The sequence below is a fragment of the Echeneis naucrates genome, chromosome 4 (genome assembly GCF_900963305.1).
Source record: "Echeneis naucrates chromosome 4, fEcheNa1.1, whole genome shotgun sequence".
Lineage (NCBI taxonomy): Eukaryota > Metazoa > Chordata > Actinopteri > Carangiformes > Echeneidae > Echeneis > Echeneis naucrates.
In genome coordinates, this window is record NC_042514.1 from 6,587,289 (window position 1) to 6,601,907 (window position 14,619).

Below are 14,619 nucleotides of genomic sequence, written 5' to 3' on the forward strand. Positions count from 1 at the left end.
GTGGGCTAAAAATAAACACCTTTGAGAGGAATGCCGAACAACTACGACAACTGATCTCTCTCCAAATGCAAGCGCACATGGATCAGTGTGATTGTGTGTGTGTGTGTGTGTGTGTGTGTGTGTGTGTGTGTGTGTACACATAGCATAATGCAAGTGAGTCGTATGCTGAAAGCAATTTCTGTCTGATGTAGGTTATTGGACTGGACTGGAAGCACTTTAAATTTCTCTAGTGTTCAAATTTCTACCTAAAATGTCCTGAAGTTCCTTCATATCACATCTATCCTGCGTTTTAGAGTGGAGATGTTGACATGTTTGCTCTCAATAATAAATTTGTTACACCTCACGTGAGGTGTACAAAGTTCCTTTTGCCTCACTCCGGTCTAAAACAAAAGATGTGTCTGTGCTCCTGTTCCAACAACCAAGACTCACATTTGGTTCTACAGCTACTGAGATAACTGAATCTACCGTCTTTGGAAGAAAAAAAAACAGCCCTGACGTGAATGAGTCTATTATTTTATCATTTATTTTATTATTTAATTTCATTTATAGAGATTTCAAGTGCAAAGAAAAACTTCCAAACTCAATTAATCAGATGCCCCCCCCCCTCCAAACAAACCACAACACATCATCATAATTAAAAAATCAGATTAGATTAGATGATCATAGGCACAGAAAACGTAAACACACAAGTTGACACATACTCTCAATTTTTCTGCCTTCTCTCTGTGATGTCTTTATATAGGCCCTTCCTGAACGTCAACATTTCCTCCAGGTTCTTACTCTGTAAACTCTCCTGCATAGACATCAGCTTTGTGCCTTTGGTGAGGGCGAACGTGGAGCCACTCAGGACGGCCTTCAGCATCTCCAGAGACAACGAGAATGAGCTTCGCTGATCGGAGCAGACAGGAAACAGACACGCGTTCCACAGACTACAGCTGGGCGTGTCTCCGGAGAACCTCAGGACCTCACTGTCCATCCCCCAGTGGGACAGACAGTCTGCCAGGCTGCACTCAAAAAGCCTCAGCCTTTCCATGTGAGCAGGAGCCTCCACGCTGTGCTTCAGGTTGTCGTCAATCCCAAAGGCAACGGTTACAAATCCAGTTCGGCCCTGGTGGCTCACGCAGAGTGAATGCATGAAGACTGCGTCGGGCACCGAGAGGCCCGGACTGACCCAGCAGCTGCTGACAACAGAGCCTCGGCCGACAGACACTCCGGCTCCAAGCCTGCAGTACTCCACCACAGATCCAGCTCCCACAGAGCAACTAGGATCAAGGACACTGCACATAACGCAGGAGCCAGAGCTTTCATCCGTGTGAATGCTGAAGGCAGATGACTGGAGACCCAGCTCACTCCTCAGCGCCACGTCCTCGGTGAGGTGAAAGAGATACTCCAACGTGGTTCCAATGTGATAAAACTTGGAGTTATTGAGAAGGATGACATTCAAGGGAGTCCCTTGTAGGAGCCAAAAGATCTTCTGACGGATTTCAACCAGGCAACTCTCCTCTTTGGTGACATTAGCAATGTTGTCAGTGTACTCTAATGAAGCTTTGGGGCCGAGTGCTTGAAGAAAGTCCCCATAAGCATCTATTTCACACTGCAAGGGCCCCAGCTCTTTGAGCAGATTACGTAGAGTCTTGACAGTCTCAAAGTCAATAAAGTAAGTGCTGTCCGTGTAGACAAATTCGGAAAGAGAACCATCCGGCCTCTTACAAACAGCACCACAGTCATGCATTGTTTTGATGCTTGGTTTGTGCAGAAAGCGCAGACAGGAGCTGATCTCCATTTCCACCTGCTGAGATTTTTCACAAGATTCCAGCACAAACACCCCGTGGGTGGTCCCAATAGACAGCGAGGAGGGGTGGGCTAAAGCTGTAAAGCCCGGTTTATGAAACATCACGTGTTCTTCTTCTGCAATGCTGTAGAGTTCTATGTCATCTGCACAGGTCACCAGTACGCCAGGTTTCATATGTGATGGAAAATCCACATACATGGCCAGTTTGAGCTCCAGCATCTGGTAGAGAGGGTCACCCAGCGGCATCGCAGTGAAGATCTTTCCCAGAGCACTAGCGCTGGGTAAACGTTGACTGAACCCCCCTGGAGGAATAAGAGGAGCAAAGATGAAGTACTTTATTCTGAATTTACTCAATCAGAGGAAAAAGTTTAGAAAAATGAGGAACTACCCTTTTGAGTTTGGCTTTTAAGGAATTGAACTCCTGTCATCAGTATAATTGGTGAGCTGTGATGGTGCAGAGAGACAGGAACGGCGCCAAAGGGGTCGAGGTGGGGGCTCAAAGAGACAGGCCTCCAATCACCCCCCCATGGTATACGAGTTTTTCCAATCCATTTTAGACTCTATAGTGTTGTTGTTGTTGTTGTTGTTGTTGTTTGTTTTTCACAGTACTATAGCACTCCTGACTGTGCTGCTGTCATTTTGATATTTTTATACCCTGTAATTATGATAAAGTTAAGAAAGTTTACAGAGTCAGCATCTCCAAATCATTTTAGCAGCTATATTAAAAGTATCCATTTCTGTCTTTTCATCTTACAGAACCAGGGCCAGAAAAGTTATACTATGAAGTGATGGGACTTTTCATCTGTCAGACGTTGTGCTGTAGCGTCTACATCACATTGTAAGTACTGCAGCATCACTTTATGGCAAAAATGAATTTCAATGCCATATTTGCATCAACATGAGTGAAGACAACAGTTCTCTCTCAAGAATACAGAATGACAACAAATTCTCCATATCCCTTGGAATGAAAAGTGGAATGCATGGAAGGAAAAGCAATAAAAGGCTGCTGATCTCCAACCTGCATGGATCAGGATGACTCTCAGTTGGCCCAAAGCTTTCCCATAGATATCATCCAGCTGCTGCAGGGCGTACAGAGTGGAGCCCCCATTCCCTTGAAAACAAAGGTGGCATAATTATTAACAATTGTGAAGATACCCACCACTCCACAAGTTGTCCCTGCCTTTCTGCTGCTGTTTCTTTTCTTGCAGGAGGCATGGCGGAGGATGTCGTCAGAGGAGACATACCCGGGCCTTGGTGTGGCCTCACTGTTAAAAACTATTCTCGCCTGCTAATGGGGCTGTCTGGATGAGTGTGAGTGGTTGTTGGTCTCTGTCTGTCTCTATGTGTGTTGGCTCTGTGATGGACTGGCGACCTGTCCAGGGTGAACCCCGCCCCTCGCCCAGTGAGTGAGCTGGGATTGGCTGGATGGATGGATGGATGGATGAGTTGGCGCTTGAGCACGGCTGCTGCTTTGTTTTTCTTCTGTTTGTTCCACACATCTACACACCCTGACACCACCGACTGCAGACTTCCACCTTTACTTTGGTTTGAGCAATTTTGTTAAAAAAAAAAGAAGAAAAGAAATAAAAGAAGAATACATTTCCATTTTTGCACTTTAAAAGCTCATCGTGTCTCCCATAACAACAACAATAATAATAATAATAATAATAATAATAAGCTGTTTGCACCTATTTTGGCTCCAGGAGGATCAGAGAAGACCTTGTAGTGAACCCCCAGGGGCAGCTCTCTCCTGTCGGCTTTCTCTCCGAGCTGCAGCTCGTAGGCTTCTCTCTGGCTGCCGTCCACCGCCGTCAGGACCACCACGTCCCAAAACTGTCCGGGCTGCACCTCCACACCTTCAGACAGCATCAGAGCATCAGCCCGGTGAGGAGACAGCCGGAGCACCACCGATCACATGTCACAGCTGTAAAAACTCACCTCGCAGGGAGTTAAACTTCAGCACTTTTTCTCTGGTGGCAAGCTGCAGCTTTTTGGAGCAGTCCCGGCTCATTTTTGTCGTTTGTACCGTCCAATAAATGAATCCAGCACGCGGACAAACAAACTGCAAACACGGACTTCTCCGTCTTACTTCCGGGTTCTTTTGGTCACGTGGTTGGTTGTGTTGCGCATTGACCTGTAATAACAGGCACACTGTTCATCAGCTTTCTTCAAGTCAGTTCAATGAAATTTAATTACAGACCAATCACATTCAAAAGCAGGATAAAGTCGTAAGCAATGGGGACAAACTTATACATATGTATTTTACCATAAATGAAAATGAAATTATCTAAATCACAGAGAATGAGAAATGAAATAAAATAGTGCGTTTAAGAACGAATCATCTCATTGGTTTACAGCTGAAATGACATATTTATCTCAATTGTATTTAGATATGGAAGTTTTAGAGTCTATTTGTTTAAAATTAATTAATTATGCTGGGACTTGGTTGGTTGGATTTCCACAAAGCTTTCAAAATAATATGTGAATGTCAAAGGACGTTGTGATGCAGCACTCACTACCTTGATGCAGAAGTATTTTTATTTCCTTCTCTGAGGTATGCCAGGACTGTACTGCTTTGGATCAGTCACGGTGCAAAATCTGGTGCAGTCAGAATAAAAGCTTCCTGCCACCTCCAATCACTCTGTATATCCAGTAATGTTGAGGCCCATGTCGTCAAAGCTCCATTAACAGGGCTACCTCCCAGCATGAAACCCAACAGATTACATGCAGAGGGATGATGGTGATGATGATGATGATGATGATGATGAGGAGGAGGAGGAGGAGGAGGAGGAGGAGGGCTTGAATGTGGGCACTGAAGACAGCCCTCAGGTGGCAGCTTGCCTCACTGACTGAGTCGAAAATAGCACACATCAGATGCTGACCTGCAGAGCGGTGTGAACTGGCAGGGACATGCTGAGCTGCAGGCAGAACCACACAATAAACCCATTCAGCAATGTTTTTGGGTCAGTTTATTTTAAGGGTTCTGGACTGGGCGGTGTCATCGTTATGTTCTCTAAAATATTATACCGTTTTTTTTGTTTTTGTTTTTGTTTTTATTACAGATTGTGTTATCTTATATACGCTTTTGTTCTTGTTTTGCCTTTCAGGAAGCATAACAGGATGATCATGGAACAAATACAATACCTGGAAAGCATGCAGAGCAACTGACTACTATAAGCAGCAGTGCCAGGCAGCCAGAAGAGGCTTTGACTTGACCGTGTCAGTGAGAACTCTGCTGTATCCTTTGGTGGCCTTCTGCACCTATTACAACACTAACATCGCAGTTACAGTGGGACACAACTGCAAGCTGTGTTTATCTTTCTCCTGTTGTCCATTAAAAAAATGGTTTCGGAATGGAGGGAATGCAGGAGGCGAATACGCAACACAACAGAACACAGTACTACATATGAGCTTGGTTCTCTGGTCTAATGTCTTTATTGTTTCAAATAAATCAAGACATTGAATGTCAACATATTATACAATCAGTGATATTGCATAGCTCTAAAACTGTACATCAGTGTCTCAAAACTACATCACTATAGATGAAATATACATTTTTACTTTTAAGGTTTAATCAAATAGTTTAAAAATTTTACTCATGGAGGTAGAAAATGATCTATAAAAACCAATTCAACAGTTTGTTTTTCAGCAAAAAAATAGATTTGTGCCATTAAAAGCAAAGCAACAATGTGTCAAACACAGAAAGCCAAGTACCAAAATGTGATTTATTCACCTATAAATTAGTATTGCACAAATGGTTTTTCATTGTATATTGACTTAACTAGAAAAATTCAGAGGCTTAAAATTCAAGAGAGGTTCAGAAGGATTGCGCACTCTTGCTTGATGCTTATTAATCCCACTCTTGCATTAAGAGTTATTTCATGTTATTTTAAAAGAATTTACAGGAACTACAAATCCACCGCCAAGACGTTTGTATTTTCAGAGCTTCACTGAGACTGTATTGTTGCTGCTGTGTTGTGGTGAAAAGGGCGGCAGAGCAGCCACACTGTCCTTGTTGGCCTCCAGAAAGTGGCTGCAGGCGGAGAAGGCGCTGTAGAAGCTGGATGAGAGGCCAGCGATGTCTGTGGAGATGTAGGGGAGGACGCCTGGTGTCGCCTTGTTGTAGTAGGTGACCTGAAACAAAAAGTACAGTTGTGTTACAGTAAACCTTTACAACTTGCAGTGTCTCTCTTGTGTTGCAGTTATGTCATCTTAAGCTACAACGTGCCGTGCTGTAATGCGCCGATGGCGAGTGTGCTTATTGAGCTGAGCCTAGTTGCCGACCTTGGTGACAGTGCTGGACTCTTCCCAGATTGCGAAGCCAGCGCAGAGCACCTCTCCCCTGGTGTAGTCCTCAGTGGGAGGGTGAGTGGGCAAAGTGACAGAGCGCAAAGCGATCAGATATGGGTCCCTGAGAGGGACAAATCAGGATAGCAGCGTGAGAGTTTATGAAAGAGTGAGCAGGAGGCAGTAATGCAATAACACTGCATAAAAAGATGATATGTGGTGTAGGAAATCAAGGATGGAGAAAAAAAAAAAAGGTGTGAAATGGTGCAACAGTTTATGTTGTATATTACATTACCCAGCATCACACGGCTTCCTCCTAGATGCCAGTAAGATGAAGTCCTGGCCTTTGCCCCTTTTACTGACAGAGGGTGTAGCGACACGATAAAGGGTGTCATCCTCATCTGCCTGGTTGATCACCTCACACTCCCTGCAGATGACACATCAATAAGCTTTTATATGCCATACTCTGACCATAGTCACTCTCTTGTTATAATATTTTATATTATTAATATCATTATTATTATTGGCTATTTTGATGCAGTTGGCTATAAATCTGACAAATATATCATATATAACACCATTGAAGTTGTGTTCTGTGTCTTGTCGGTTGGTATCTGATATAGGACACAACCTTATTATTCACATCTCTGCTGTTGACTGTTGACAGCACAAATGTTTAGATGTCACATCTATTTTAATTCTGTTCTTTCCTAACTGCTCACCTCACACTTTCTGCTTCCATCAGGAGAAAGGATGTCAGTAATGAGACCATCTATACAGGATTCAGCCATACACTCATTAACCTAATTAATTAGTTCATCACAATGAATACGGGCACCATCTTTTTTTCCATCTCGTATGAATTATCCATCCATTATCTGTTCTGCTTATCGATGCAGCATAGCTGGAGCTGGAGGAATTCCCAGATGATGTTGAATGAGGGCGGGTTACACCCTGGAAATGGCATTAATCTATCACATTGAAACTCAGAACCTTCTAACTGGGAGACATGAGGCTCCATAAACTCTATAATAGAGCCTAAATATACACTGAAAAAACAAACATGTATATTTATCTGCCACTGAATGCAGCCTACGATAAACTTGTTCTTTCTTCCTATGTGAGTTTAGCTTGCTAAAAACTATAATGTCCAGGATATTGTTTTTTTTTTTTAAATCAAACTATACATTTGTCAGCTTTGAAATCATTTCAGCAGAAATGAATAAATCTGGTGCTGAGAGTTGCAGAGGAGAGATAACAGAGGGTAGAGACAAATAAACACTATCTTGGCTTTAGTCTTTTTATGTTATTTGTATCCAACAGACTCCTCCTTTAGGTCATTTTGTTGCTCTGACTGGACGTTTCTCTGTATTACATGATGCAACACACCAACTATGTACACATTACTGACTCATAATGTTGGTCCCACTCTTTTCTCCTCCTCAGGTCTGACAGCAGGTGGAAAGTCTGCCCTGCTCCGACACTGACATGCATCTCCACCTTAAAAGACAGCATCTGGTTTTCCTCCAGCGTGTATAATCTGACCTAAGGAATAGGACATACCAAAAAAAAAAAAAAAAAAAAAAAAAATGGGGTGAGTATCTCCATAAGGGATTTATTTAGGGTATTAACTGTGCTCAGGTTTGATGTTGTGAAAACTGCCAGATTAATTTGTGTCTGAAGGGCAGATTATAAACACGGTAATTCCACATCTTTTGAGAATGACCTTTCCTCAAGTGTTGGGAACATTTTCTGACTTATTCTGCATTATTTCCCAATTTAGCTAAATGAGCAGAGCCACTGTGACTCTGCATTTTTTTTTTTTTTTTTGGTCCAGAATATTACAGATCAGAATTTATGGTGGAATCGCAACAGCTGCAACTGTGAAACAAGCCATATCCTGTGCAGTTATACAAACAATACAGACCTTATTTTTCTCAGAGGTTAATATCCAGTTGTTTCTGGTATCCATTAGTTTCAGTGCTGATACGTTGTTGTAGCTCAAGTACATCTGAAAAAACAAATGACAGTGTGTAGTCACAGGCCTGAACACAGCGGCAATATCTGGACACCTTCACAAAGCCCGCATGCATGTGTGATTCCAGGAATTACAATACCTGGTTACTTGAATCCCACGGTACAGACAAGGGCACTTCAGTATGCTTGCTGGAGATTATGTATTTCCTGCACACATAAAATACAGCAATGGCATACAACCTCAATCTCAACTTTCCTTTTAACCACAACATGATCCAACACATTTAGTTATCAAATGATGGAATAAAGATTATAATGGAGGCAGAGTGTTTTACAGTTGAACAATGAACTCATTATGCTTGACAGACTCTGCACCAAAGTCTGCTCAGCTGTGATATGCTGGTCTGCCAAGTCATGTGCTGCTGCAGAGCAGGGTAAACAATGGATACTGTTGCATAGTACTGGACAAACTAAGTACTGATGACACTGTTTCAATTCTATTGCTTTATACTGTATCATATACCATAATAGCTTACTTTTAAGTATCAATATATATTTGCGCCACGTATTTGTTTTTGGGGTTGTTTTGTTTTTATGTCTTTTGACAATTATTTACATAGATAATGTTGCATGAAGATGTACTGTTGGGTATTGGATGATGTTTGTGCCCACTTTTATTGGAGGGGTGAGTGCAGTTAGATTTATCATTTACTTTTCATTTACAATTCCCCATGAACATTTACACTGATAACATTATCTGTATCTACACTGCACCAATTGAAAGTGTCAGATACAGCTATCACTCTATTCTACTGACAATACCAACCTATCAAGCCGAATCTTCTTTCTTGCGATGGCTTCTTTATAACGCCTTTTTCCATCCTGTGAAACATTGGAAAACATAATGAAAACCACAGAACACGGGTGGCTTATTGTCGGAGTGTCTTCTATTGTATTCTATATTCTATTGGGTCGCACACTGGCTCAGTGGGTTGAAACTTGAGTTGGGAATCCCCGGGTCACCGGTTCACATCCCAGCGTGAACTGGTGGATGCTGGTCAACCTCCAGGGCACTGCTGAGCAATGGGGGCACCTTCACTCTGAAAACTCTTTGTATGTTTGCATGATATGCAATGTATCTCAGAGTATAAGTGTAATATATTGTGTGTGTACAATGACAATAAAAGATTCTTCTTCTTCTATTCCAGCTCTACAGTCTCACACAGAAAACTCACCACCGGCTCAGGTCGTATCCGTGGCAGCGTGCATGGTTTCCTGTCACTGTCCAGCACCTCAAAGGTCATAAAAGCACTATTTATATGGCGTAGAGGTTCTCCACCTTGGTAGGCCTCAGCACATACTCCCACCTCCATGCTGGAGCAGATTGGTTCATAAAAACAACACGCATACACACAAGTACAAGTTGTATTGAGTCACAGTGCCAACACGTATTGGATAAATTGAGAGTTTTTTGCCCTCTGTGTGATAAGAAGTCATCGTTATCACTCACCTGTGTTTGAAAGCATTGTTAACAATGGCTTTCAGGACCAGTCTGTCTCCAATGTGAGATGGGCCCCGAAAATGGAACATGTCTATAGACCTCAAGGTCGGGTGTGCATTACACAAGCGACTAGATTAAAATGTAAAGGACAAAAAAGGAGGAAGGTGTTTGTAGTTTGTCTTGATTGATTACAAGGAACAATTTGCTGAAAACTCACTGTGGTGAGCGTTAGATGACTAAATCTAATTGTTTGAGTTGCTTTCCCGATTAATTGGGAAAGCTGTAAAACATTAGATACCTTGCTGCGATTGTTGCCACATTCTCCATCCAGGCCATGATCTGGCCTCCGAAGGTGCTGACTTGGTGATTGGCATGTGGGGGTAACACCAGCTCCACACTCTCCACTCGTGTTCGCTCAGCTGGCACAGCGTCCTGATACTCCTGGCATTCTCCTGGTGAGAGTGCAAAAACAAGGAGCCCAAATCAATCAGACTTTAAGTGGCACAGACATCTGGCTAAGTGCTGCGATATAAACCTTTGTGTCTCCAAGCTGTACCCAGTTGAGCTGTGCTGCTGCTCAGTAGATCTGTAATGATCTCAGCATGGATAAGCCTCATCCTCCTCCGCTCTGCTGCCAGACTGTACTCCATCTGCTCCATTTGTGTGTGAGGAAAAACCTGCTTTAGCTGTACCTGTTTACACATCACAAACATACCGACACACATGAGCTGTGTTGAACAAGTCGGAAAATACCTGTGTGTGTATATAGTTTGGTCTTTAGCCTCTTACCTTCCCAGCTTCGGTTCGTTTAGCAACAAAGGTGGCAAAGGCATGGCAGACCTTCCACTGTCTGTCAGTGTAAAGGTCTTCACATGTCACCATTATGCCCACCTGTGGAAGGAAAGAAAATGTCAAAAATCTCTTTAAAAAGAATTATTTTACAATTCTGAAAACAGACATGACATCCACTGACCTCCATACTGGAAGTGAAGGCTCTGTTGACTTTTGCAATGATGTTGACGACATTTCCCACCCTGAAGCAGACAGACACAGGTGCTTCTCTTTACTGTCAACATGTGATTATAGATGCAATGGATGCAACATAATCTTCAGTCAACATTTCATATTTCACTTCCTGTGCTTGAAAAGAAATGTGAATTTATTTATTGTTTAATTCTTTTAAATTATGTATTTATTTAAAGGATGTTTGTAAATTTGAATGTAGCTCATTAACATTATCAGCCATCTACTTCCCAATCTTGCCAAAAGCTTCAGTCATGATTGCATTTACAGTGAAAGTGTAGTGACACCTATCAGAAGCAAGGAAACTGGACACACAGCAAAAGGGCTGCTTTGTGCCACTGAAGTCAGCTCTGCCAGTGCTGCTTCTAGACAGGTAAGTTAACACATTTATATGCTAACAATAGTGTTTTTAATCTATAATTTTGATTTGCTGACACCAGTCTCAAGGTTTTCTGTATTTATGCATCAGTGAAAGTTAAATACATGTCGGCATGTATTTTTTATTTTTTTTTGTTGTTGTTGTTGTTTTTGTCTGAGAACAGCATATGCCTTCTTTTTTGTTCTCCCACGCGTGTTTGCGTATGCAATCTGTTCTGTCCCTGAAACCAATTCCCAGTCGGAGATACCTTTTTAAAACAGCAGTGAGGTTAATACCTTACCCTATGGTGTGTTCAAAATGGATGTCGTCAACTGAGGCTGTGATACAGGAACAAGATGCATGTCTCTCAGCTGAGAAAGGGGAGATTACACAAACATTTAGTGTACCACAAAAGCCACAAAGCATCTGCAGCTCAGCTATATTTAAAACTTAGATTCTGGTGATGTGTTTAACCTTAAAGGGATACACAATAAATTCATCATACAGAAAGACCCCCAATCCTCTACAACTGCAGCAGAATACATGAATGCCTGAACATTATCTGTCTATTATCATCATCACAAGACTGATTCTGTATAAACGTGGAGCTTCAAAATGAATTCTTGACCCGTACCAGCTGTTTGACAAAAACAATAAATCTCAACCACCCTTCGCCATGTTTTACTTCATAATTTCTTTGGAATGTTTTAAAAATTCCTGTAAAGAAGATTACAATGAAGTCGCTACCTAAACCTGAAATCAGACCAAATCACGGCCAAGTCCAAGAACTTGAAATATAATATTAAAACACTGAGTGCTCAACGGTGTAAGTTAAGACAGGCATTTTCAGTTTAGTACAGAAAGGTCACATCACTGAAATTACCTGGTTTCAAGTCCAGGCTGCTGGGCCATCAGAACAATGAACAGTTTTGTTTAAAGGGAAGTTCATGGGTGATGATGTTGTGATTTCTGCACTAGAGGGTAATGATTACTTCTTGGAGCGGCTTTCTTTTATTATAACTGTTGACTCAGGTGCAGTTTAGTGGGCCAGTTAATTTATAGTCGCACCATCTCTTGTACAAGAACATGTGTGAGTGTGGTGGTGGTGGTGGGGGTGGGGGGGTGTCTGGATGGATAAAGGTTTAAAATGTACGAAACTCCTCAACGCATACATACGACTATGTCTCCTTGTTCGATCAGAATTTGATTTATATTTATGCTCCCAACTTCCTGCCAAATTTTACTCAGTGCAGGATGATGGGAGATTCTTGCTTAATGGCACAAAAATAATGCATATTCAGCAGGTGCATTAATGTGTTTAAGATTTTATAGTGCTTTTTAATGTCCTGTAGTGAGCAGCTGCAAAACTATATTATCGTTTTCACGGCTTGAAGCTGAGCTGTAAGAAAACAAATGAGAGATTATGAGTATTTATTGTGATTGTTTGATCTTTTCCCACCAGATAAACAGGCTGTGGAATCCATCCACTTCAGCAGCTGCCCAACGCTCAGCTCCCCACAGTGGTTGGCATGGCAGGGTAGCACAATCTGGCTCATCTTCACTTCAGTGGGGTTTCTGTACGTTTCCTCGCCTTCCTGAATGTCCAGCGGGTCAAGCATGATGTTGGCATTGTCCACCTCTGATGTCATAGCTCACATCTGCACAGAGAGGGGAAAAAGAATTTGCAGCAGGGCCGGGATGTTGTCCATTTTCACGTGATGAACTACGAAGTATGGTCTGTGATCGAAATATAGACAAAACTGTCTGTTTAGAACTACAATCCAAAAAATATATATATCTTAAACTGACTGGTTAAATGTCTTATATGCTGTCTCAACTAAAACTACACAACACCTGGGCTAAAATACATTTTTGTTGTTGCTCATTTCAAAATCTTAGAGAAAAAGGGATCTGAGTTTTCTGCCCAACTCTGGGCAACTGTTTTTTTTTTTTATTACAATCAGGCTTTTGTTCACCTTTAGTCACCTTGTCAATATCATCCACCACCATGTCCTGCTCACCAAATAGACAGTGAAACTCAGTAAATCAGAGCTAACATATACTTGACACAAAATAAACTCCATTGAATGATTAAAGGGTCAATATAAAATAGTGTGGAGGTAGAGGCACTTCACTCAAAACACATGTATCTGTAATACCAGCCAACACCCTCAAATTTCATTCAGTACAAAATCTGAAAACTGCGAAGTCAGTCTGATCCAGTGCTGCAGCAAAAGACGATTTAAATAATCCACGTCTGAGGAATTGCCCAACATTTCTCCCCTAAAACAAGGATCAGGAAAAACTTGAAATGCCTGGACTGTTTTTTTTTTTTTTTTTTTTTTTTTTTTAAAGGTACTTTACTCAGCTATGAGTCACCTGCATTGAAATAGTATTTTCCAAATTTGCAGGCTGGGACTCGTCTCCTGTAAAGAGATTATTTTTAAGCCCAAGCAAACTATATCAGTGAATGAGGTTAAATGGTGCGTTCACGGAAACTATTTGTAGGGATTGGGGCGTTTGCCCATAACTTCTGCTCCACTGGTGCGACGCGTGCTGTGATCAGCTGTCTTTCCTGTAACCGGTGACAGGTCAGATAGTGAACTTTAAATAAACACCAGAAGATTTAGAAGGGAAAACAACAACAACAACAACAACAACATTTACCGTCAACTTCCGCTGCAAAGTGCAACAGTTGAGCAAAAAATATCCGGCGCATAAAACCTGCAGCTGTTCCTTCTCCAAAACAAATCGTCACGTCACCGTATTTCAAAGTTGAATCAAACGTCCTTCAAAAAAGGTGAAAATGCAAATAAAATAGAATAATCATAATTTAAAAAAAAAACAACAACTTACCAAGTTTCTGCTGGAGGTGAGAAGGTGCCACAAAATATTAACACCGGGTGAGAAAGAGCAACTCGCGACCGAACTCCCTTTCATTTCACCCGTTCCTCTACAACACAACACTTTCACAAACACACACAATCACACACATGATCACACACTAAAATAGTTTTACCACCGTAGGGGGGGAGGGAGAGAGAGAGGGGGAGAGAGAGACCATCCCCTGTAGTGGGTACTGTTGTGTCCACATTTTTAAGGTGGAACTGAACCCACCTCAGCGCCAACTTTTGTTTGTTTATTTCAACACTCTTCAATGCGCAGATATCTTTTATCTCCTTTATCTAAGCAACCTTTAAAATATTCAGGAGAGGCTGATAAAATAACAACAAAGTTTTTTCGGCGAAGCCCCTTTGTCGAGTTTATCCATCTTGTACAGGGCTTTTTGTTGATTTACTTGATTTTAAGAGAAAACAAGCTCCCCTATCTTATGCGACGTATAAAAACACTAAAAGATTATAAAAAATAACTGATACATCTCATAAATTCATAGCTAAATGAAGGGTCGAAAACTGATGGAAAGGTTTTAAGTGTTATTTTTTGTGACGCATATTTCTTTTCAACTATAGAATCCGTGAACATGTAAAATATACTTAAGGGTGAAACTAAAACAGCAAACATAATTAATTTCAATAATAGAGAATTTGCATCGCGTAGAGGAAGAACTGTTTCCTGGGGAGCTAATTTCTTCATTAAAATGAAGCTCGTTGATATCAACGTCAGAGCGGCGACCGGAGAGCACCAGAGGGAAGGACCTTAAGGCCGAACGCGGCTCTCTGA

The 14,619-nt window shown here is 41.7% G+C and overlaps 2 protein-coding genes across 8 annotated transcripts; both read right to left on the reverse strand.

Annotated features, from left to right (window-relative positions):
- Positions 1-531: 531 nt before the first annotated feature.
- fpgt (fucose-1-phosphate guanylyltransferase) lies at positions 532-3,882 on the reverse strand. 3 transcript variants are annotated; one of them, XM_029499476.1, is made up of 4 exons: positions 3,731-3,882; positions 3,481-3,648; positions 2,811-2,903; positions 532-2,094 (listed from the first exon to the last, which is right to left on the reverse strand). In XM_029499476.1, the coding sequence occupies exons 1-4, from the start codon at positions 3,801-3,803 to the stop codon at positions 704-706; spliced, it is 1,725 nt and encodes a 574-aa protein (XP_029355336.1). In that variant the 5' UTR covers positions 3,804-3,882; the 3' UTR covers positions 532-703. The 3 variants fall into 3 exon arrangements, with proteins under 3 accessions (XP_029355336.1, XP_029355337.1, XP_029355338.1); XM_029499477.1 differs by lacking the exon at positions 3,731-3,882 and adding an exon at positions 3,165-3,332 and having other exon boundaries at positions 3,481-3,619; XM_029499478.1 differs by lacking the exon at positions 3,731-3,882 and adding an exon at positions 3,165-3,327 and having other exon boundaries at positions 3,481-3,617.
- A 1,317-nt stretch (positions 3,883-5,199) lies between these two features.
- acot11b (acyl-CoA thioesterase 11b) lies at positions 5,200-14,067 on the reverse strand. Of its 5 annotated transcripts, none has more exons than XM_029499241.1 (16): positions 13,795-14,065; positions 12,398-12,596; positions 11,240-11,309; positions 10,531-10,591; positions 10,347-10,448; positions 10,093-10,249; positions 9,856-10,009; positions 9,567-9,686; positions 9,292-9,430; positions 8,883-8,938; positions 8,197-8,263; positions 8,007-8,090; positions 7,491-7,624; positions 6,375-6,506; positions 6,077-6,203; positions 5,200-5,926 (listed from the first exon to the last, which is right to left on the reverse strand). In XM_029499241.1, exons 2-16 carry the CDS (start codon positions 12,585-12,587, stop codon positions 5,732-5,734), a joined length of 1,788 nt encoding a protein of 595 aa, XP_029355101.1. In that variant the 5' UTR covers positions 12,588-12,596; positions 13,795-14,065; the 3' UTR covers positions 5,200-5,731. The 5 variants fall into 5 exon arrangements, with proteins under 5 accessions (XP_029355101.1, XP_029355102.1, XP_029355103.1 ...); XM_029499242.1 differs by having other exon boundaries at positions 10,114-10,249; positions 13,795-14,061; XM_029499243.1 differs by lacking the exon at positions 6,077-6,203 and having other exon boundaries at positions 13,795-14,067.
- Positions 14,068-14,619: the final 552 nt, after the last annotated feature.